This window comes from Theobroma umbraticum, unplaced genomic scaffold, assembly GCF_002168275.2.
Source record: "Theobroma umbraticum cultivar Fairchild unplaced genomic scaffold, ASM216827v3 scaffold_146.0, whole genome shotgun sequence".
Classification (NCBI taxonomy): Eukaryota; Viridiplantae; Streptophyta; class Magnoliopsida; order Malvales; family Malvaceae; genus Theobroma; species Theobroma umbraticum.
Window position 1 is genome coordinate 5,722,579 of NW_018397265.1, and position 21,227 is coordinate 5,743,805.

The 21,227-nt window shown below is 33.7% G+C and overlaps 3 protein-coding genes and 1 pseudogene across 5 annotated transcripts; 3 read left to right on the plus strand and 1 right to left on the minus strand.

The window, feature by feature from the left end:
• Positions 1–339: 339 nt before the first annotated feature.
• LOC110422813 (loganic acid O-methyltransferase-like) lies at positions 340–3,170 on the plus strand (annotated as a pseudogene). The gene is made up of 4 exons (XR_016351649.1): positions 340–996; positions 1,326–1,788; positions 1,911–2,056; positions 2,323–3,170. The product of XR_016351649.1 is annotated as a loganic acid O-methyltransferase-like (transcript).
• Positions 3,171–3,302: 132 nt separating this feature from the next.
• On the plus strand, positions 3,303–5,942 carry LOC110422463 (microbial collagenase). Its single transcript, XM_021436388.2, has 5 exons — positions 3,303–3,443; positions 3,915–4,260; positions 4,356–4,538; positions 4,636–4,695; positions 5,507–5,942. Exons 2-5 carry the CDS (start codon positions 4,015–4,017, stop codon positions 5,792–5,794), a joined length of 777 nt encoding a protein of 258 aa, XP_021292063.1. The 5' UTR covers positions 3,303–3,443; positions 3,915–4,014; the 3' UTR covers positions 5,795–5,942.
• A 421-nt stretch (positions 5,943–6,363) lies between these two features.
• On the minus strand, positions 6,364–7,629 carry LOC110422464 (glutathione transferase GST 23-like). The gene is made up of 2 exons (XM_021436389.1): positions 7,054–7,629; positions 6,364–6,955 (listed from the first exon to the last, which is right to left on the minus strand). Exons 1-2 carry the CDS (start codon positions 7,360–7,362, stop codon positions 6,590–6,592), a joined length of 675 nt encoding a protein of 224 aa, XP_021292064.1. The 5' UTR covers positions 7,363–7,629; the 3' UTR covers positions 6,364–6,589.
• Positions 7,630–9,346: 1,717 nt separating this feature from the next.
• Positions 9,347–19,783, plus strand: CDKD1;3 (cyclin-dependent kinase D1;3). Of its 2 annotated transcripts, XR_002445723.2 has the most exons (8): positions 9,347–9,812; positions 10,386–10,684; positions 10,767–10,875; positions 11,650–11,775; positions 13,718–13,953; positions 14,028–14,333; positions 17,527–17,725; positions 19,154–19,783. XR_002445723.2 is itself a non-coding variant. In XM_021436415.2 (7 exons), the coding sequence occupies exons 1-7, from the start codon at positions 9,708–9,710 to the stop codon at positions 19,209–19,211; spliced, it is 1,239 nt and encodes a 412-aa protein (XP_021292090.1). In that variant the 5' UTR covers positions 9,347–9,707; the 3' UTR covers positions 19,212–19,773. The 2 variants fall into 2 exon arrangements, 1 of the variants encoding a protein (XP_021292090.1); XM_021436415.2 differs by lacking the exon at positions 17,527–17,725 and having other exon boundaries at positions 19,154–19,773.
• The last annotated feature ends 1,444 nt before the right edge of the window (positions 19,784–21,227 follow it).

Consider the following 21,227-nt stretch of genomic DNA (forward strand, 5'->3'; position numbering starts at 1 on the left):
ATCCTTCTTCCATCTTCGTGACGTTAGAGAACATTACAATTGACTTGATCTAATTCTAAACGTGGGCTGCTCTTCTTGGACACTTGTATGCGTGCCACTTGCCGGGGCCAAACAACCTTTAGACTTTTCTAAATTCATGGCGCATTTTCCTTTTCCCCAAGCAAGATAAACGAATGAATTAATCATTGTTTGCTCCTTCCAAATCTCTCGTCTGCTCTACTGGGATATTCGTGTGTGGGCCACGGCCGGCTGCCAAAATTCATGGCGATTTGACAGCCATTAATTTCTTATTCCCCAAGCAAGGTAAACTAATGAACTAATGAATAGGTACATATTTATATATGTTTCTTTGACAGTCTTATCGCCAAGTTTGCAGTTAAACCCTGTCTATGATAAAGACACGCGACTCACTTCCTTTTGCTGCATAAACTAATCCATTTAAAAGCTTTATAGGAGACCTGAGGGCAAACCGTACAAGCATTTCTTGACTTGAAAATGGTTGGACTATCTGCGTACCCAGAGCTTCTTCTTTAGTCTTCAGACGGGTAGCTGCGCTCAGCAAATGTTATTCTATATATATATATATGAAGAGTTCTTTGCGTAGATGAAGATGCCATCTCCTGCATCAATCATCCTTTCTCTGTGCCGGGAATAATGGATGTTCATTTATGCTAGTGGACTACTCTGCCATTGCAGGGATTGAATACCTAATCCTATTTCTTAAAGCTAAGCCCAAGAGGCGTTCTTTCACCTGTGCTACCAATTCAGTTTAGCTAGCTGTTGATGAAAGCATAGCTGTGCTGGGGTTAGGCGACGAAGCTGATGATCTTGAATCCTGATGGCTTATCATGCGTGGGTTGGGTCTGACAGCACATTGCAGGTTCAGTTCATGGTGTGGTCCTCTTTTATTTTACTTGATGTCTTTGGGTTGTATTCAACTTTTGGAAGTGTTGCCACCGCATGCACGTGTCATCACCAAGTGCCACATTTTTATAGGTATGGTCCCCATTTCATTATCCATTTTTTTTTTGGTTTTAATCAATTTCTCCATCATTCAACAATTTTTTTCTCAAATTGATAGTAATTTAAATAAATTATTTTAACTAAATTAATATAATTTAATATATCGACTTGAAAGTTACATATTTATATTTGAATTAAAGATGATTTTAATATATTTACTTAATATGTCAATATATATAATTAAATTAAAATTAAAATTAAAATTAAAATTAATAATAATGAAAATAGTTTTAAAATTAATTAATTTATAGTAATATGTATTTTTACCTCTTATTTTCATGTCCACTCCCCGATGATGATAGTCCACGAGTCTTTTTAAGGAAGAACCGACATCGTCGGAGACTGCTATTACAAAGTCTATGATATGGACTCTAACATAGAACTGAGGGGTATCACATATTTCAAATTCTTTTACCATATTATATATATATATATATACATATATATTATTTTTTTCACGAGATATTCTCTTTCAATTGTTTTTTTTATTTTAAGTTAAAAAATTGAATAATTAAAAATAAAAGATTGATGGGCATAATTAAACCCAATTGAAGAACAATAACAAAATTTGATGTTGAAGTATAAGAGCTATAATTCCTTTATACCTAAGAAAGATAAATGACATAGTATTTAAAAGATTAGAAACATAGTTTCAGTTGTTTTTTTTTTTATCACTGTATACCAACTTTTGGCTGCCTTGTTGGATTTGGTTACTAAATATTTTGACAGAAAGTGGATCAGCAAGAAATGTAGACAATACATTAGGTAGGTCTACTTTGCTTCATGTTTTAAATATTTTATTACACTACTAACAAGGACTTGCTCCTAAAGAAAGGCAAATGATTTGTTAAATCAATCTAAGGGCATTTCATAAGAGTCTTGATCAGGTGAGAAGAGCCAAGGGAGGGAATAAATTGGCACTTCACTGAAAGATGGGGATCGTGGAAGATATGGCAGAAGAAGAGATGAGCAGGCATATCCCATGAATGGTGGAGTTGGTGTCTTTAGATATATAAAGAATTCTTCATACCAGGTACTCCTTCTATTTCTATTGCTAAATATTAGTATAATTTGTTGCCTGATCGTCCTTCATTAGGTCAAGGGGCAGCTCTGCCATTGAAGACATGGGAAGTCACTGGAATAAATAAATCTAGTTAGGGCAGGGAAGAAAGCCCAGAGGTTACATGTTGAACCATGACAATTAGGGATAATATGATTTCAGACGAAATGATGACGATAGCATTAGAAATGATCATCTAAAGAATACTTTCAGTTAAACCCTTTTTTTTTTTTTTGCAGAAAGGAATTGTAGATACAGCCAAGGAACTTGTTATAGAAGCAATTTCAGAGAAGCTTGACATTGGAGTTATTTCTTCTTCAAAATACCCTTAGTATTGCAGATTTGGGTTGCTCTGTCTGTTGGGCCTAACACATTCACTGCAGTGCAGAACCTAATTGAAGCCGTGGAGCTAAAGTATCATATCCAAGGACTCAGTTTCTCAGCTTCCTGAATTTCAAGTTTTCTTCAATGATCACAATTGCAATGATTTCAACACACTCTTCACATCCCTCCTTCCTAACAGACATTATACTATGCTGCTCGTCTGCCAGGTTCTTTCCACGGTCACTTGTTTCCCGGAGCTTCTCTGCACATTGTCAACTGTTTCTATGCCTGGCTTCCTAAAGTAGCAAAGGAAAGGAGGCAGTGGATAGTAACCCTCCAGCTTGGAATTATAAGGGAATGATCCATTACCCGGAAGCTTCAGATGATGATATTAAGGCTTACGCAGCTGAACATGTTAGGGATATGAAGAGTTTTCTGGATGCCAGGGCCCAAGAAGTGGAAGCGGTAGCGAAAGGAAATGGATGTTTCAGAATTGAGAGAAAGGAGGTCTTACCCCGTGTTCAGGCTTACAGAACGGTTAGCAGAGCTGAGTTATTCCTATCCCACATCAGGGCTGCCATGGGGGGACTGATAAAGGATCAATTTGAACCTGAGATCCTCTTTTATTTCGTCTTTAAAGACAGAATATTCAAAGATTTTATACTATTTCGTATTTTAAGGCAAAAAACATGAGCATTTCTCTACCACTTCAGGTCTTCTTTGCTGTATTTGATTTCCGCTGTAAATATTCCCTCATATTTCACATTTCTCCATATTCGGAATTCAGAAAATTCCCTCTTCTTCAAAGCAAAAGAAATTCTCAAGAAAGGCAGTTCGGTCATCCAAACAAGCCTAAATGGCCCAGACAAGACGTCGGATTCATTCTCCTAAACTTCAAATCGTACTAAATTAATCGTTTGAGGGGCATAAATTGAACAAACGTGCTCTTCAGGTGGATCTAACTCTGGGGATTCTATTACTTCTGATAAGAGAGAGGCAATATACAGGCGAGAGAGTCACCCCCGACTCTCCTTGTGTAAGTCGAACTCTTGGTCCGCCACCTACACAGTTACATTTTCTGGCGAGTTGTAGCTTGTGCTGGATTTGTTCTATTTTGACAGCAAATAGGTTGCTTTATGCATGATTAGCTTTGCAACCGTTTTATATATATGTTTGCTAGGTTGAATGTACAAATTATAGAACTCGAGTTAGTGCTACCAGGTGTGCCTTTGTGAATCAAATGCTGTGATTTTCATGTTTAAATAAATATGTGTCTTGTGTTTATAAAAATTCCTCAATGAAATCCAAGCACCTAATGACATGAAATCAACTCTGTTCATTTGCTTCAAAAAAAAATAATAATTTGTGATTTAATTGAGATAAATTGAAGTACGGTGATCAAAATGAAAAATAATGAAACGTTGGCGACCATTTGTGAAAATTTTTTTTTCTCATTTGTACTAGTTTGTAGTTGAAAGTAACGTTTGAGGATGGATATGTAATTTAGAGAAAAGGGCAAACATCCAAAAGAACCTAGAGGAAAGCAGAAAAAATGGGCACCTCTACTTCCTGAAAGGAAGACCCACAGCAAGCTGTCACCTGGCAAAATGGGCTTCCAAGCACTACCATCATCCTCTTTTCTCTCGCCCTTAATCTGCCATATTTATTCCAATTCGTCTTCCTCTCAATTATCATCTCTGAGACCCTTCCTACTCCCTCTTAAGCATGTCAACTCTTTTAAGCCACACATTCCTTGTCTCAATTCTGCCAAATTCCTCAAGGCAAGGACCCGAGCTACCCTTGATGAGAAGGAGAAGGAGCCATTCATTGTCCAAGAGCAGGAGCCAAGCAGAGTACGTTTTTCCTTTCATTCAATGGATTGGTTACTAGAGAATGCATTGATTTTCATAACCTGTCATCTTTTCATTGTGTATATAATATATAATAGGAAGTTGAGGAGAGCGTCAAAATTTTGAAAAATGCAGCCAAAACGAGGAAAGTCCCTGCTGAGGAAGTTCTGTCAGCTTTTTCTGTTATTGAAAAGGCCAAACTCAACCCCTCAGGGTTTCTTGAAACTCTTGGTGGATCGGATTCCCCTGGCAGAACCTGGATGCTCATTTTTACTGCTGAGGTTTCGTATGATTCTCATCTTCGTTTTAGATAAGCTTGTGGCTTTCTGTTGAATGATTACCTCAATGCTGTTAAGCTTCTTTAATTTGGGTTTGTAGAAACAACTGAAGGGCGGCCGCTACTTCCCTCTTACAGCTGTTCAGAGGTTCGATGCTGCGGTAAGCTCCTTAATCTCTTCTCAATGTGATTAAAAGTTTCGGCTGCTTCAAGTGAATAACAAAAGTAAAAGTGAAATATTGAAAGCTAAAGGCGTTTTCCAGCTGGTTTTCTAGCCACTTCTAAATAGTTTGAAGTTCCAATGCTGGACATCTTCCCTAGGGGTGGTATAGGATTCAAGAATTAGGAATTGTAGAACTGAGTCCAGTTCTCTGTTAATAAAAAAGAGAAAAAGCTGTCAACAAAGATTTTACATCTGGTTGCATGTGCATAATGCCTCCTGGAAAGGATTTGCAAATATGATTGAAAGTGTGTTTTGGATATCTTTTCGAAACCTTTCTTACAGTTTATTTTACAAGTATACAGTGTTTAGTTTAGAATTATGCTCTGATTTGTTTAGCTGATTCAAATCATGTATTATATGGTCGGATTAGTTCCCTTCAGTACAACATGTCTGAAATTTTTTGGAAACTGTTGCATTACTTGTATTGGAATAATTTTTAAGGTTGGGGGGAAAATTCATATATTATAAAGAGGCTTTTAATCGAAGTTTGTAGTTTTTGCTGAAATTTCTTGTTTAAGATGGTCATTCGTGCTCATAGTTGATAGAATTCAATGGATTCATCAAATATGATATTTCTGTATGGTGAGAAATATCTTTAGGATGAATTTGGATTTGATTTACCTGCTGCAGAACCAGTGATTAACTTTTCCACAGCTTTTATGGTGCCAATAAAAGTAGAAAACTAAGCTAGCTGTTCCTTTGCTTTTTGTCAACTTTAGAAACTAATTACTCATTGCTTGAACTGTTAGGCAAAGAGGATTGAGAATGGAGTATTTCTAGGACCAATTGGGTTCTTAACCTTTGAAGGAAAATTTTCATGGAAGAACAGAATATTGTCCTTCATCTTTGAGAAAATCCGAGTCAAAATTGGACCTTTTAACCCTTTAGAGATCAGTCTTGGCCAGAAAGAAGATAGAGAACCAAGCACGAAGGACCCCTTCTTTATCTGGTTTTATATTGATGAAGAAATAGCAGTTGCTCGAGGCAGAAGCGGAGGAACAGCATTTTGGTGCCGGTGTCATCGTGTTACTACATAATACTTCTTTGAAATCTCTGAATTATACACCAAATTGTGTTCCTAGTAGAATGATAAAAATATTCCACTCTGTACTTAACTAGATCTCCAACTATTCCAAATGTAATATATCTCTAAAGTCCCTGTCTCAGATGAGTTGATTTTGAAAATCACATGCTAATTTCATTTCATAGTAAAGTTGAGTTGCTTCATTAGCAACCAAGCAGCTTCCTCTGCTATACTCTAGAAAAGCTTTGAGCTACCATATTGTTTTTCAAACTTTTTCTGCTTTTCTTCTAGGTTTTATCAGTGGTTTTTTTGGTTCAACGGTGCTATTATCTTCAATTACTATTTCCCTTTAATATATTACCATCAGATAACCATTCACATGAGATTGATCTCAGAGAATGAGCTTCTGTTATATATGCTTATTTTTCTTTATCTTTTTCCTTTTGCAGCAACCTTGTCTATATTGCATCTGCTTTTTTTTTTTTGTCGCATTCCTCTGTTACCTAGTGTCAAAGTGAAATGCTACTCCTGAAAATACCAAAATGACAATGGTTGATCTGCCCTGAAGTGGTTAGTAAATGATTGAACTCAGAAAGTAAAAACAGCAACTCTTTGATATGAACTGACTATTCCACACCTTTAAGCTTGACACCAAAAGTTGGGTAGTGGGCTTCCCTCCATAGCTGTCAGCTATAGGTGACATATTGAAAAACGTAGTTTGGAACACAACTGAAACAAATCGTAAACCAAAACATCTCCAATTATTTAGTTCTTGGCCATGGAGTAACGCATGAATGTAAACAAGAACTCATTGCTGGCTTGCTGCCAAGGAACGCAGGTAAATGATGCTAGCAGCGAAGCGGTCAAGCAGCTTATCTCTAGGTGGAACGCATTCTTTGATCAGCGGAATTTCCATGAATTCCTGCCCCCATTGATGAAGCAGTGGAGTCCTCTGGGCGTCAACCAACTTCATGCATCCAACTTCTTCGATAACATTGAGCCAATGAGGGATCCAACCAAGGGCTAGATCCAGATACCCTATCTGTTCCCCTCCAAAATATTTCTTCCCTTCAAGCTGCTTCTCAAGAAACGCAAAAGACTCTACTGCAGATTCTATAAACTTTTCTTTTTCATCTCCTTCGGCACGGCAAGCATCAAATGCCCCGAGCAAGCACTGCATTTCATTAAGAAATCCAAAACAAAGAATTAAACAGCTACAACACCACTTAAAACTAGAATGAAATTAAATGGCAAATGGTCTTGATGAAGTACCTTTTCATCGCCAAATTTTGCCCAAAAGCGAGCCATGGCTTTCTCATATGGATCTTCAGGGAGCAAGGGACTGTCCTTCCATGTCTCGTCTGTGTATTCAAGAATGATGAGTGACTCAGCAATCGGTTTACCATTGTGAAGGAGAACAGGGACTTTCTTATGGACAGGGTTGTGGGTAAGAAGAAGAGGACTCTTGTTTCTTAAATCTTCTTCAAGGTACTCATATTCCACACCTTTAAGCTTCAAAGCCCATTCAATCCTTGTGCAGAAACAGCTAAGTGAAGAGGCTATGAGTTTCAATTCAGCCATGCCAAAACAATTAATACCTGTAGAACCTCACACTAAATTCAGGGTTTCTCTCTTTTTGATGTAATGAAGAAACTAAACCCAAATCTGTACTGACTAGAATGAAACTTATTTGCTTGTATTTATAGAGAGGGATTACTGGATCTAATCCAATTTGAACATTCACATGAATTGAAGAGTTGAAATGTTCAATTTTGACTTGTACAATCAATGGGATTGGAGGCAGAAAAAAAATCAATGTCATGGACGAAAAATAATTTTTATGAATTAAATTTCCTTTGACCTTTTCTTGTTTTGTTTGTTTGTTTTGGCTTCTTGAAATGAAATGAACATTCATAGAACCAACCATGTCGCCTTGTCTTCTTAAAGAATCTAAAAGTGGTTGGGTTTATGATAATTTAATTAATTAATATTTAATGTATCAACAATGTATAATTTTTTATACACAATTAAGTGATTAAATTTTAACACCTTATTAATAAGGTTAAAGGTAGATATTATTTGGATTAATACTTGAAGCATTAAAGATATACAGTTTTTATACTCTATCAGACCACTAAATCCTCACTCTTATATTATTTTGAAGAAATCAAAAGTTTATAAATTCTTAAAACGACATCAAATTTTAATATCAATATTTTATTTCTTTCAATGCATCAAATATTTTTTTTATCTTATAATGATGTGTCATGATTTAATGACTTGATAATATATACAAATTATATATAATCAATGTATCAAATATTACTCTTATATATTATATTTTAACTTATTATATAATAAAAGTGTGGAATCCAATTCGAAGGAAGTAAAACACCTGAGGTCACTACTGAACGTGACTTGCTGCTGCCTATTTTGACCCAGTATAATAGTGTTCTAATTGTTAGTATTAGGTGGAATAATATCGTCAAACAACAATTACTTTTGGAGGACAAAAGGGCCTTAAGAGAAATTGAAAGACAATGGGAAACTGACAGGGAAGGAGAAATGTTAAAAAATTGGAAAGCACAAACATGTTACGGAATTAAGATAGAAGTGATCACAACAGGAATTTTGGGATGACAATGGATATTTAGTAATTAAATATCTTATATATTATTTGTTTTAATTAATTAAAATTAGAATATTTTGTAAATAGGTTGGAATAGCAATATCGTTATCCGAATTTAATTATAAATAATAATTTTTAATATTTAATTTTAATTATATATATATATTTTTTATTTATAAATTTTTTTATAATTAATGGAAGACTTATTAAGAGTCATTGATTATTCTAAATATAATTGTAAATTTTAATTTATTTACTTATGAACTAATCTTAATTTATTAATTTAATTTTAGTTAATAATATGTCCATAAAGTTATTTTAAATTCATTTTAATTACATATTCAACTAGTAATATCTAAGGTATTTGAATACGAGTTCAGATAATAATTCAAAAAAAAAAAACAAATATTTACAAGATTCGAGTACTTTATCAAATAATAGGGTTTAGGTTAAAGTATTTAAAAAAAAAGATTACTTTATCTGTTAACATCTCGAAACAGAGTTATCGCATAACTAATGACTATAAGATTCATTGGTGGTTTGTCTTTTTTTTTTTTTAACCTCAGCTCTATTTCATATTAATATTTGATTGCTATGGTAGAATACTTAGAAATTTATTTTGATTAAAATAATTGAGATAAAATTAGATGTAAATTCTTTAATATTTTTTAGACTTTTTCATAATTATGTTTTGAAAAAAATAAAAATATAATAAAGTATAACGAATCTCGTATTAATATCAAATTAATAAGTTTTAAATTTATAAATGAAATAGTTTTTACATTTAACAGATATGTGGGCTTAAGACAACAGGTCCCATCCTCAATCCATTACGATGAAGGAGGGCAAAAAGCCCAAAAAAGCTTCAGGCCAGAAGGCCCAAACCGTGTTTTAACCTTTTCTTTCTGTAAACCGTCTCCGATTCAGAATAATTTCCCAATAATTTTATCTCTCTTTAGCACTCCCTTCTCCGCTCTCGCCATAGCTTTTCTTCACCGTTGCAGTGCCTTCACCCAGATTAATTTCTGTCTTTTTTTTCTCTTAAAGTGTTTTGAATCAAATTTTTGCTCTTTTCTTAAATTTTTGAAGTTAAATTTTTCCTGGTAATTTTCGTTTCCGATCATTTCTATTTTTTCTCTCGGAAAAATTCTCACTTTAATATTTTTTGGGGTTTTGAGAATTGGAAGCGAGGGGTCAGAAATGGGAAATTGGAGAAGAATAAAAGGTTATGTGCTGCGAAAATCCTGATAAACAAAAGCATTTTTTAAGAAGATAAACAAAAGAATAAAAAGAAAGAATGACAGAAATGGATCCGTCGAAGAAAGTGGCCGACAGGTATTTGAAGCGCGAGGTTCTTGGTGAAGGCACTTATGGTGTCGTCTACAAAGCTATTGATACTAAGGTAACCTATCTCTCTTTCTTTCTTTCTTTCTAAAAAATTAAAGCTTTTGAAATTTGATGGCAGAAAGAGAATAATTAGGTCATTCATAGCAGAAAGAAAGAATGCAAAATTATCCGTTTACTTTTTCTTTCTTTGGGAAACTGTGAGCATCAAAAAATTTAGTTTCTTTATTATCACAATGTTTTTGGATGAAGCTTAGTGACTTAACAACTTCGTCAAGTAATTAAACAAAATTCTAGACTGTCTTTGGATGTGGGTTTTGCTAAAACATTGTAATTCTACCATATTTGTAATGTATAAAGTTAAATCATTGCATTTTGTTCCCCGAGGAAGTTACAATTTTAAGTTTTAATCAGTCAAAAATGTTTCTTTTTGTTGCCACAATTAAAAAATGTTAATATTTCCTTTTTCGTGGCCGAAAGGCATCTCAAGTTATATGAACTTATCAGCAGTTTCTCTGTGATTTTCAGGACTGATCACAAAAGAAAAAAAAAAGTTTCTAAATTTTGGGTTGGCTGAATTGTTTATTCAACTGTTATGGTATTAATTGTTTGCTTGTTTGGTCCATTATAGACAGGGCAGACAGTTGCAATTAAGAAAATTCGGCTTGGGAAGCAAAAGGAAGGGATCAATTTTACAGCACTCAGAGAAATTAAACTTCTTAAGGAGCTCAAAGATCCAAATATAATTGAGTTAATAGATGCATTCCCACATAAGGGTAACTTGCATCTGGTGTTTGAATTCATGGAGACTGACCTTGAAGCTGTTATTCGAGATCGTAATATATTCCTCTCACCGGCTGACATCAAATCGTACATTCAGATGACGTTGAAAGGGCTTGCTTTTTGCCACAAGAAATGGGTTTTACATAGGTCCTGTTTCTGTCTGCTCTTAGTCCGGTTTTTCTGTGGTTGCTGCTTCCTAAATTTCTTAACTTGTTAATGTGCTTTACAGGGATATGAAGCCAAATAATTTGCTAATAGGACCCAATGGACAACTTAAACTTGCAGACTTTGGTTTAGCACGCATTTTTGGGAGCCCAGATCGTAAGTTTACTCACCAGGTATGGCTTGCTGCCAAGTGGTGTTTTTAGTTGTATCAGTACACTGACTAAGTTGTGCTTTGAGTAAAATCTTCTTTTTATCCTCCATAATTTTATAGGATTCCTTTTATATCTTGAAGTAGTATTTCTTGGTAGGAATAAGATTACCTAGTGGCGGTACTAACTTACTAACCTGTAACTGTACTGAGTTGATCCGCACAGCCAAAATTCCCATTTTGGAATCACTATGTTTTTGTGGGAAAATTTTAGAAACAGGGTTTATATTGTTGTTGTTTACATTAACTTCTAGTTTTCAACAATTTGGCTTGATTAGTTAAGCTGCCACTTGGTTTTGTACTCTAAACATTCATCTGTTTCCAAGTAAATATCCATTGATATTCTGCCTTATAACCTATTGATGATGCCATGGTAATATTTATATCCATCATTTCATTGTATTTTTTGTTTTAGTCATTGATGTTGTTATTGTAGTATATTAAAGCAGATATGCAAAATATAGTTGATTTTATGGAGAGACACTATGACATCAAATAATTTGTTGTCCAATCTATATATTCCTTTCTTTGTGCTCCTTGGAATTATAATTTGATTTAGGGACCTGTTTTCTTTAATATTTGCACATCTATGAGACCTTTCTTTGAAAAATTGTATTGTTTTGCAGTTGGTTCTAGATTGTTGTTTTGTGTGTTGCATTTCTCAATTTAATTGAAAGCTGTAAGTTAATCCATCATATTGGATTCAGCTTACTTGATAAGTCCATGGAATTATGTATAGGTCTTTGCTCGATGGTACAGAGCTCCTGAGTTACTTTTTGGTACCAAGCAATATGGTTCTGGTGTGGATGTTTGGGCGGCTGCCTGTATATTTGCTGAACTTCTCCTACGACGACCATTTCTGCAGGTGAACCTAGCATGTCGTGGTTAAGAGTTCTTCAGAGTTAGATTTATTTTGTTTTGATACTTGCATAATTGTCTTTTGGTTCTTCAAGTTACATTTTGCAGTTTTTATATTCCTGCTGTATTCTATGTAGCTTTTATATATATATATACACACACACACACACACATATATATCTAAAATAATGCTGTGATGATTGGATCTCATTTTCGGCTTTCTGCTTTCATAATATTGCTTTGTTGAAACTATCCTCACCATCATGAAGTTTTAACCATAATGATTTCTTACCAAAAATGCTATAATATAGTCACCTGTAACTGTTTGTTTTCTTATTGGGTTTTTATTCAAGTGTAGATGACTTTGTTCTCTTTTTGGTTGAGAATGTTCACTTGTTCACTTTGTCATGCTTATTCATAGTATTATTGGAAAAGGATCACATGAGAATAGGTTCATACTATTAAACCCCTGAACAATGCTCAATTGAACTGCATGTCTTCGGCAGATAAAAGATAATGCAGTCTATTTTCGGGCTGACTATGATATGTTACAAATTTTTAAAGAAAAAGTAAATCATTGTGATGAAATTCATGTTCAGAATGGATTTTGCAATTTTGGTTTACCAAATCAAAGCTTATAGATGATTAATTGATGCCATTTTAATGCTGATTGTTGGTAGCTTGGCTATATATGATAAGCATTTGGTTTTAGTTTTACAAAGCAAAATCCTTGGTCCTACATGGGGTGCAACAATATGACATCTCTGAGCTAGCTTGCGAGATGCCTCATTCATTATGTTGCACATTTCTCACTGTTTCTTGTGCCTTAACTCCATCGTAACTCTATCTCCAAATATGATGATTGTAGTTCTCTACGACCATTTATGTGAAGTTAACATGAATATTGTTATGAAAAAGATTTTCTTCTTCTAAGAAATTGAATGTGATGGAGGATGGAAATATGCTAGTTGAGGGATTAAGTTATCGAGGACTTCATTTGATAGTCTATGGATTTGATTGTAGTCTTTACATATATTTTTAGCTATTTTAGATTATTTTATGCTAATTACTGTTTTACTTCTTTTAAAAGTATTAGGGTTTAAGAGTTATATTTGGTATCTTTCATTTTATTAGGGTTTTGAGTTTAGTTATAAATACCTATGCTGTTTTAGTTTCTGGTAGGTTTGATTTATAAATTAGTGAGATGTTGAGATTTCAGATATTTAAGATTTGAATTATTGAGATATTTGAGGATTTTGTTGAGAATTCAGATTATTTCTTGAGTATTGAGTTTTAGAATACTTGTTCTACATCAAAATGTCTTACACATGTGAATAAGATATTGTGATATCAAATATTTAAGATTTGAATTCTTGAGACATTTGACAATTTCGTTCAGAATTCTGATTATTTCTTAAGGGTTTTGAGTTTTAGCATAGTTGTTCTACATCAGAATGTTGCAATTATGAATAAACTTTGAAAGATTTTTCTAAATAGAACTCTAAGAATGATTTGAGCTGCTTCCTGCTAGAATAAGCAGTGAAAGCTTTTTCTAAATTGAACTCTTGAATGTCCATCAGTAATCTTCTTGTTTGCATGGTTCTGGTACCTTTATTGTTTTCTGATTGATTTATGCTAAGCATATCTTAGAGATGCCTTTTCCCCCTTTGAATGTTAAAGCGTTAGACTATAATTTTTTGTTGCACTGGATTATAAGCAATATTCAATTTGTAGGTCATTGAGATTGCTGACAAATATTGCCATTAGATGAACTTTATTATCATCCTATATGTGAAAATGTTATTTAGGTAGTCATTTTGACAAGCTCATATGTGGTTTGTCCTTTTTAGCTTTGACCTTTAAATTATGTACCTATGTGTCCTCAATATAAAGTGTCATTCCTGATATATTTTCTTATTTTCATTGGTTCAACATTTAACATTTGACAGGGCACCAGTGACATTGATCAATTAGGAAAGATCTTTGCAGCTTTTGGGACACCAACATCTTCTCAATGGCCAGATATGGTCTACCTTCCTGATTATGTAGAATACCAATATGTTCCTGCACCTTCTTTGCGTTCATTGTTTCCAATGGCCAGTGATGATGCTCTAGATCTTTTATCAAAAATGTTCACTTATGACCCAAAAGTGAGGATTTCTGTGCAGCAAGCATTAGAGCACAGGTGATTGAACCTTTCAATTAGAAATCTATAGAGAGTGTTTGGTCCTTTTCTCTCATGTTTGTTTTGTTGTTCAGGTATTTTTCATCTGCACCTCCACCTACAGATCCGCCAAAGCTCCCTAGGCCTAATCCTAAATTGCGAGTGTCAGATTTTAATCCCCAGGAGGGTCCCACTGTTCTTTCTCCCCCACGAAAGTCAAGGAGAGTAATGCCGGATCGTGATAGGTTTGAAGGTAATTCTCACCAAGCTGAGAAGATTGATGAGCATGTTGGTGAGAGACAGGCAGTTGGTGACATTGCAGGAAAGAATGAACAGGTGCCAATGTCAATAGATTTTTCAATCTTTGGCTCAAAACCTCTGAGTAGACCTACAATTAATAGGTAAGGCAATACCTAGTTTGGTCATTTCATAATGGTTTTTCATTCTTTATAATTTCCTCAAGAGCATTTGAAGTGATTCAAATCTGCAACATGTAGTGGTACAACTTGAGAATGGATTTTTAAACCTTGTATCAATACTATAATGGATAACTTCAGGATGAGCTTGGTGTTGGCCTGTTGAAATAGGTTGAGCATAGATCAAGCCTTTAAGGGTTAAGTCATCATCTAGGGCTATCCTCTTGATCAATTGTCCAAACCTTGTTCTTAAACAAGTCAACAAGTTGGAGAAAACTTTAAGCTCTCAATTATGTAAATTTCTAAAGAGAAGTACTTTCCAAGGTAGGCTCAACTTTGGAGTGAGATTTTTCTCAAAGCTGTCACCTTTTTATTGGGGTAAAATCTTTCTAGAAGGAATTAAAGAAGGAAAGCTCAATGCAAGGGTTTGAAAGTTTTCCTACAAATTGTTTAGAAGACAAAAGCCCAATCAAGGTAGCCATCTTTTTGTGGGAAGCATCTTGAGAAGAATTTGACCATTGGTAACCTTCGTAAGAGAGTTTTTCTTTGAAATAGATGTTTTTGTTTAAGGTTGGAGCCAAATCGGTTTATCATCTTTTAAGTTGCTCTTATGACTGTTTTTATCCCTTGGTTATGCAATGCTCAGATTCTTCTTGAGTTGTGGTGGCTTCATGTGAAATATTGTGAGCTTGGTAAGGTGTACAGTAAAGATGGAGAAAACCCCTCTTAGGTTTGGATTTTGTGGAGGGCATAAAGTGGGTCATTTGAGTGTGGATTAGCAGTCTTAAGCAAATGGTTTGTACTCTTTTTTATTTTTTTGGTTTAGTAGGCAATAGGCTTAGAAGTACATGATGCATTAAACTCTACGGGTCATTTGCCAGGGGTTTGGCTTCCCTCCATTGAATTTGGTATCCAGCAATTTCCAATACATGTTTGGATGAATGCCACATGGTCTTTTTACTTTGAGCAGTAGAAATTCCTTAAAAAGACTATATGTCTGTTGACTGTTATATTTCGTAGTGAAGTCGTTAACTGATGCTTCTGCTTGAACATTTATCTTTTAACCCATTGAAAGTTACTTTAACAGTTCATCTGGTTTGTTAATTATACTTCTAACTCTGCATCTTCTTATAAACAGCTCAATTCTCTCTCCTTGTCTCCTTCATAAAATCTCTTATATTTTCCTTGCTTGATGTATCATTTATCTACATTCGTCAACCCCACCAACCCAGCTTCTACTATATCACTGTGTTCTTTTTCAAGTTTGTTGTGTTTGATTTTGGTGAAATTTGGGGGCTTTTAGTATGATGCAATGGGTTTGGACTTGAAGGTTCTTTTCCACTGTTCTTAAAATTGAATCTTACTTGTAACAAACAATCATCTTGGCTTATTTTTAAATTTATCGGCAACAACCCTCTTAATCTTTGGAAAAAACTCTTTAGTTTTCTCTGAAAATTTTCTGATTGGAGTTGTTATTTCAATTCAAGCATTTTGTGCCATGCTCTTTTATGCAGACAAAGCGTTTTCTATAATTCCAAATGAGGGTTATTGTAAAATTTGGGTTTTTATGGTACTCAAGATGTTGGATCAACGGGGTTTCTTAGGGTTAGATTAAGAGGCTTTTGTTTTCTTTTTCAAGTTTGGAGTTCAGTTGCTTTGAAATGGTACAACACTAAATTCTAACGATTTAATTTATCCAATAAAACTTTTGTTAAAGAATATTTGCAGCATCTCTGAGGAGCAGATTTACTTTCATATAATAAGATTAATTAAAATTTTCATTTGTCTATGTCAAACATAATTATACATTTTCCATTATCAAAAGGCAAGTAGTGATCTGTTGCTTTTTGCACCTTCAAGGACATAATAGTAATACTAATTTTGTCTTTGAAAAAAAAAAATGAAAGAACCAGTGGTGCTAATCTTCATGGATGTAATGACAGTTCACATTGATAGTGCACTAGTTGACAGTTTCAAAACTCTAGAGCAATCTTATACCATTTAAAATTAAAAGACCGGGTGGCATTCTTCCAAACATGTACTGAAATTTATTGGATGTAAAATTCAATGGAAGGGAGCTGGCACCATGATGGAGGGCTTGCTTATTTTAACTTTTGTGTTTGAAATCTGATTTGTTTAATTACGTATTTGCTATTATTTGGTTATGCCTAAACGGTTATAATTTTGTACATGAGAATATTCTGAAATGGACATATTTGTTATTGTCCTCTTTTTGTAATAATTGTGATGATAAATGGGGAGATTATAACTGCCCACTATTATTATGATATCTATATAATTAATAAAATGATGCAACTTAATCTTTCATGCTAGTCTCAATTATATAAGAGTATACTTTACAATGACTTTGTTTCATCAAACAATGCTTGCAAAAAGTACCAAGAATAGTATTCTCGTACTTCAATTTGCTAGATATTACAATAAGCTGGTTGTAACAAATGCCTTCGTATCAGATAAGATAGTCACACTGCATTGATACATTCATGATCGAATTTTTTATGAATGAATGTAGAACCTTTGAAGGCATGTCTAGTACTTCTCAGATACTTCTAAATATGTTATATGGACATGTTGAATCTTAACATATAACTCTTTATAAATAGATTAAGAAATAAGAACAAGATTCTTAAATGGCATTGGATGAGGTTTTATAAAAGTTTCTACTTTTGTTTTTACAACAATCTTTTTGAAATTTCTGATTGTAAGATATTGTCCAAGGGAAGGCATTAAGGAAAAATGGAATAATTAATTAACAAATCCCTTTCTTGCTGTATTGTAAGTTTTGAAGATTGCCCATGTTGTATCTACATTGTATTTGACTAATCCTTTATCATTGTTGAATTAACTTTCCCTCATATACTACTAGAATAAATACAAGGTAATGAGGCTCAAGTAAACGGCATTAGTCCTTGTCAATATCGACTTAAAACGTACAGTTAATCTGGTGTTTCTGGTAAATCTTGCCCATATTCAAAATATTTAAAGGTTTATTGAGTCCTTGGGTCTAAATATAAGTAATTAATAAGTTTGCAAATCAATGTTGCACAGTTGCATATAATAGATTTTTCTTTCTTTTTTTCCTAAAATTATTATAGTTAATTTTTATGTACTCATCATTAAATTTTCCTGACTTGGTTTCATGTTGTGTACAATCAAGAAAATTCAGAATTGTGCTTTGGTGTATCTGCCATTTCAAGTCTCGATTTAGACAATCTAGCACAAGGAGTATGATCTTTAGGGGTGTGGATTAGCAGGGGTGTTGGATTCGCTTGGATGTGCATTATTGGAGTTAGTTGGGACCTCTACTTTGTCATTTACCCTGTCTGCTTGTCATCTTTATGGGCGTATTTGTATTGGTATTGCACCTACTTTTATTCTCATGTTACCATTATATAAGAAAGTTGTTGTTTTTGGTGTATTTCTGGTAAAGTTTAATTGAGTCCTTGGGTCCAAATATAAGTAAGTAATAAGTTTCCAAATCAATGTTGCACAGTTGCATATAATAGATTTTTCTTTCTTTTTTTTTTAATTTTCTAAAATTATTATAGTTAAGTTTTATGTACGCATCATTAAATTTTCCTGACTTGGGTTCATGTTGTATACAATCAAGAAAATTTAGAATTTGTGCTTTGGTGTATCTGCCCTTTTAAGTCCCCGATTTAGACAATCTAGTACAAGGAGCATGACCTTCAGGGGTGTGGATTAGCAGGGGTGTTGGATTAGCTTGGATGTGCATTATTGGAGTTAGTTGGGACCTCTACTTTGTCATTTACCTGTTCACTTGTCATCTTTATGGGGTCTTTGTCTGTGTATTTGTGTTGGTATTGCACCTATTTTTATTCTTGTGTTACCAGTATATAAGAAATTTGTTCTTTTTGGCATTTTTTTTGTGCATAATAATGCTCACTAGATTATTTATTGTACATGTCCCCACTTAGAGTTGGACAAGCCGTGACTTTTATTGTTGGAATTGTCATTTTTCTGGTTTGAGGTAGAGGTAGGTTTGGACGAAGACAGTGCTCAAGGATGGGGAGTTTATTTAAAGTCTTACGATGTCATATTTAATATAGTAAATCAATTGAAATATTTATATAACAGAATTTGGTTGTGTTTAAATTTTTTGACTTTTCTGTTAAACTTTCTCTAATTCCCTATATCATTCCTTTTTAAGCTCTTATTAGAAATAATCAAACACTTGAATGTTTGCCATTTCTCTTTCCCTTTTGTTCCTTTTGGAAATTTATTTTGAATTCTGTTCTACAAGGTGGCATTATCATATTAGATTATTAGGTACGAGTTATGATCATTTTCAACATTGCAGAAATTCAAGCTAAATATTCCAAATGATTATTCGAAATGTATAAGATAATAAAGCTTTGAAATGAAAATATATTACCTTAAAAGATCTAATCGAAGATACAATTTCTTTAGTTTGACTGTCTGATATGGGTGTGCTTGTGATCAGCATCTTCTCATTTTAGATGTTTGTTGAATTTTACAGTTGTGATGGTTTTAGTCATTGCCACTTAACATGCTATATCTAGATTGGATTCTTTATAAAGCATGTCCAAGATGAAATTTAGTGTCTACCTGGTTCCTTTTTCTTCTTCTTCGTTAGGGTGGGAAAGGTAAAAAGATGGGGGAGTGGGAAGAAAAAGGTTTTAGCGTCCACTTCTGAAGTTACATATGTTAGAATATGCGAGGTTTGTTATAAATAAGTCTTGTTGCACTTGAAAACAAGAAAAAGAAAATACTGAGTTGATTCTTTAACCGTTCTTATGCAGTGCTGATAGATCTCACTTGAAGAGGAAACTTGATCTTGAATTCCAACACAATGAATAAGAAAAACCTACATATCCATATCCAAGCATCTTTTGCGGTGATGTGTTTTGGCTGCAGCGATATTTATGAGCTGTATTTAGGCTCCTCGAAGATTTTGTTAATTACTCTGTGCAATCTGCTTTTCCATTTTCTTTATCTGCAATTGGGGTTTTTATTGGTAGGTGCCCTCCTGCCTTGGTATCGTGAGGAAGCAGTTACCATCGAAGCTGAAGATGATTATTTTTCAGAGGATTCTCTTTGGCTCTCAAATAACTGTAAAGAAAAGAGAGAAAAGTGGCTTCTATTAACATTTTTATGAAATATGTATTAAAATTTTTTTCGGAGGAAAAATTTTGAATACAACTTTGTTCTCCCTATAACAAGACAAGTGGGAAAAACCTTTACCCAACAAAGAGAAGAAAAAAAAGAAGAGTATTTGTTGCTTGAGAACAGCTTGATGATGGTTCTGGTTGATACGAAATGAAACTTAATTTTTACTATTTGTTATATAGTATACTTTTGCTCTGGGTGGAGAGTACAGATTTGAAGATATCTTGTGTTACTTTAATTTTGAGATAAGTGAATAATATCTACTATTATTTTATCATTTGGTAGTTGATTAGATAATGTGGACATGGGCATCATGTTGGTGGAAGCTGGGGGTTTATTTTGGTTTCAAAAGCCTCAGCCCTGTGTTCCTGGTTTATTAGAGGCATTGAATTGCAGGGAGCTTGAGAATGTTCAGAGTCAATTATTAGGCTGACAGTTAAAACTTGACGGCCATTTATCTGAAATAAGCTTTGCAGTTGAAGAGATATGGCATTGGTTACTCTAATTAATATAAATATGTCTATGATAGACACAATTAAGTCGGTCTTAAAAGGCATATTTGTAGAAACTTAGAACGCTTCCAATTACAAGATGGAAAACTTATGCACTTCAATGGTAAACGGTCAAATTCTTAATGTTGATCAATGTCCTAAAATAGAAGAAAAGAAGAAGTGAACCAATAAAGTTGCTTATGCCAATTTAATTGTTCCTTAATGTACAACATGATGTGTGCTTGACTAAACACTTTGTTTGTTATTGAAATGATTAGTAGAAATCAAAGTAATTTTAATGATTTGACAAATAGTGAATATGAAAGAAAAAAAAATTAAAAGCGTAGACAGACTGAGAAAGTGTCAAGAATTTCTCATTGAATCAAGGCTTAGTAAAGAGCATTATATACATGTGTTTAAAGTACAGTAGGAGAGGGAAAAATGATATAATTACAGTTTAACTAACTTAATAGAATTTTAAAAACAATTATAAATAATGAAATGATGTATCGATTTCTTAAGCCATTTCTTCTTGACTTTATTGAAACGGTGTGTTCAGTGCACCTTTATGCTCAAGCTTGTTTCGTTCTTCTTCGACTTGGATAATCTTTAATATGATGTTCTTCAGTATGATACATACCAATTCACATAGAATCTGGGTTTATTCAGCTTCAACCCATCCAATACTTCCCAGAGGAAGTCTAAACATTGTAAACATTCATCTTGCTTAACAAATTATGAAACTGTCTTGATTGTAAAGCTTTGGTGAACATGCCAGTCAATTGAAAATTGGTGGAGACATGCATTGGTTTAATTATGGCTACTAGTAATCCATTTTGATGTGCTCAGCCCTCTCATAAAAGATTAGAATTTTACTAGATTTCGAGAATAAAGTACTAATGCATCTTCATGATTAACTCCAAAGTCTGACAATGGATGGCTTCAACCACATGATTTCACAACATGTCAAGGCCATTGAATAATATTTTGCTTCAGCTGAGCTTCTGGCTACCACTGATTTCTTCTCCGACTTCAAACTTAAGTTGTTTTCATGTTGGTTTCATGTTAAATCATTGATTGAACGATATATATATATATATAATCACAGAAAATTCACCAAATAAACAATTTATCAACTTATGTTTTTTTCATGTTGATTTCTTATATGAGGAATTGGGTTTTTCATGGAGATATAATAGAAAATGAAATATTCGTG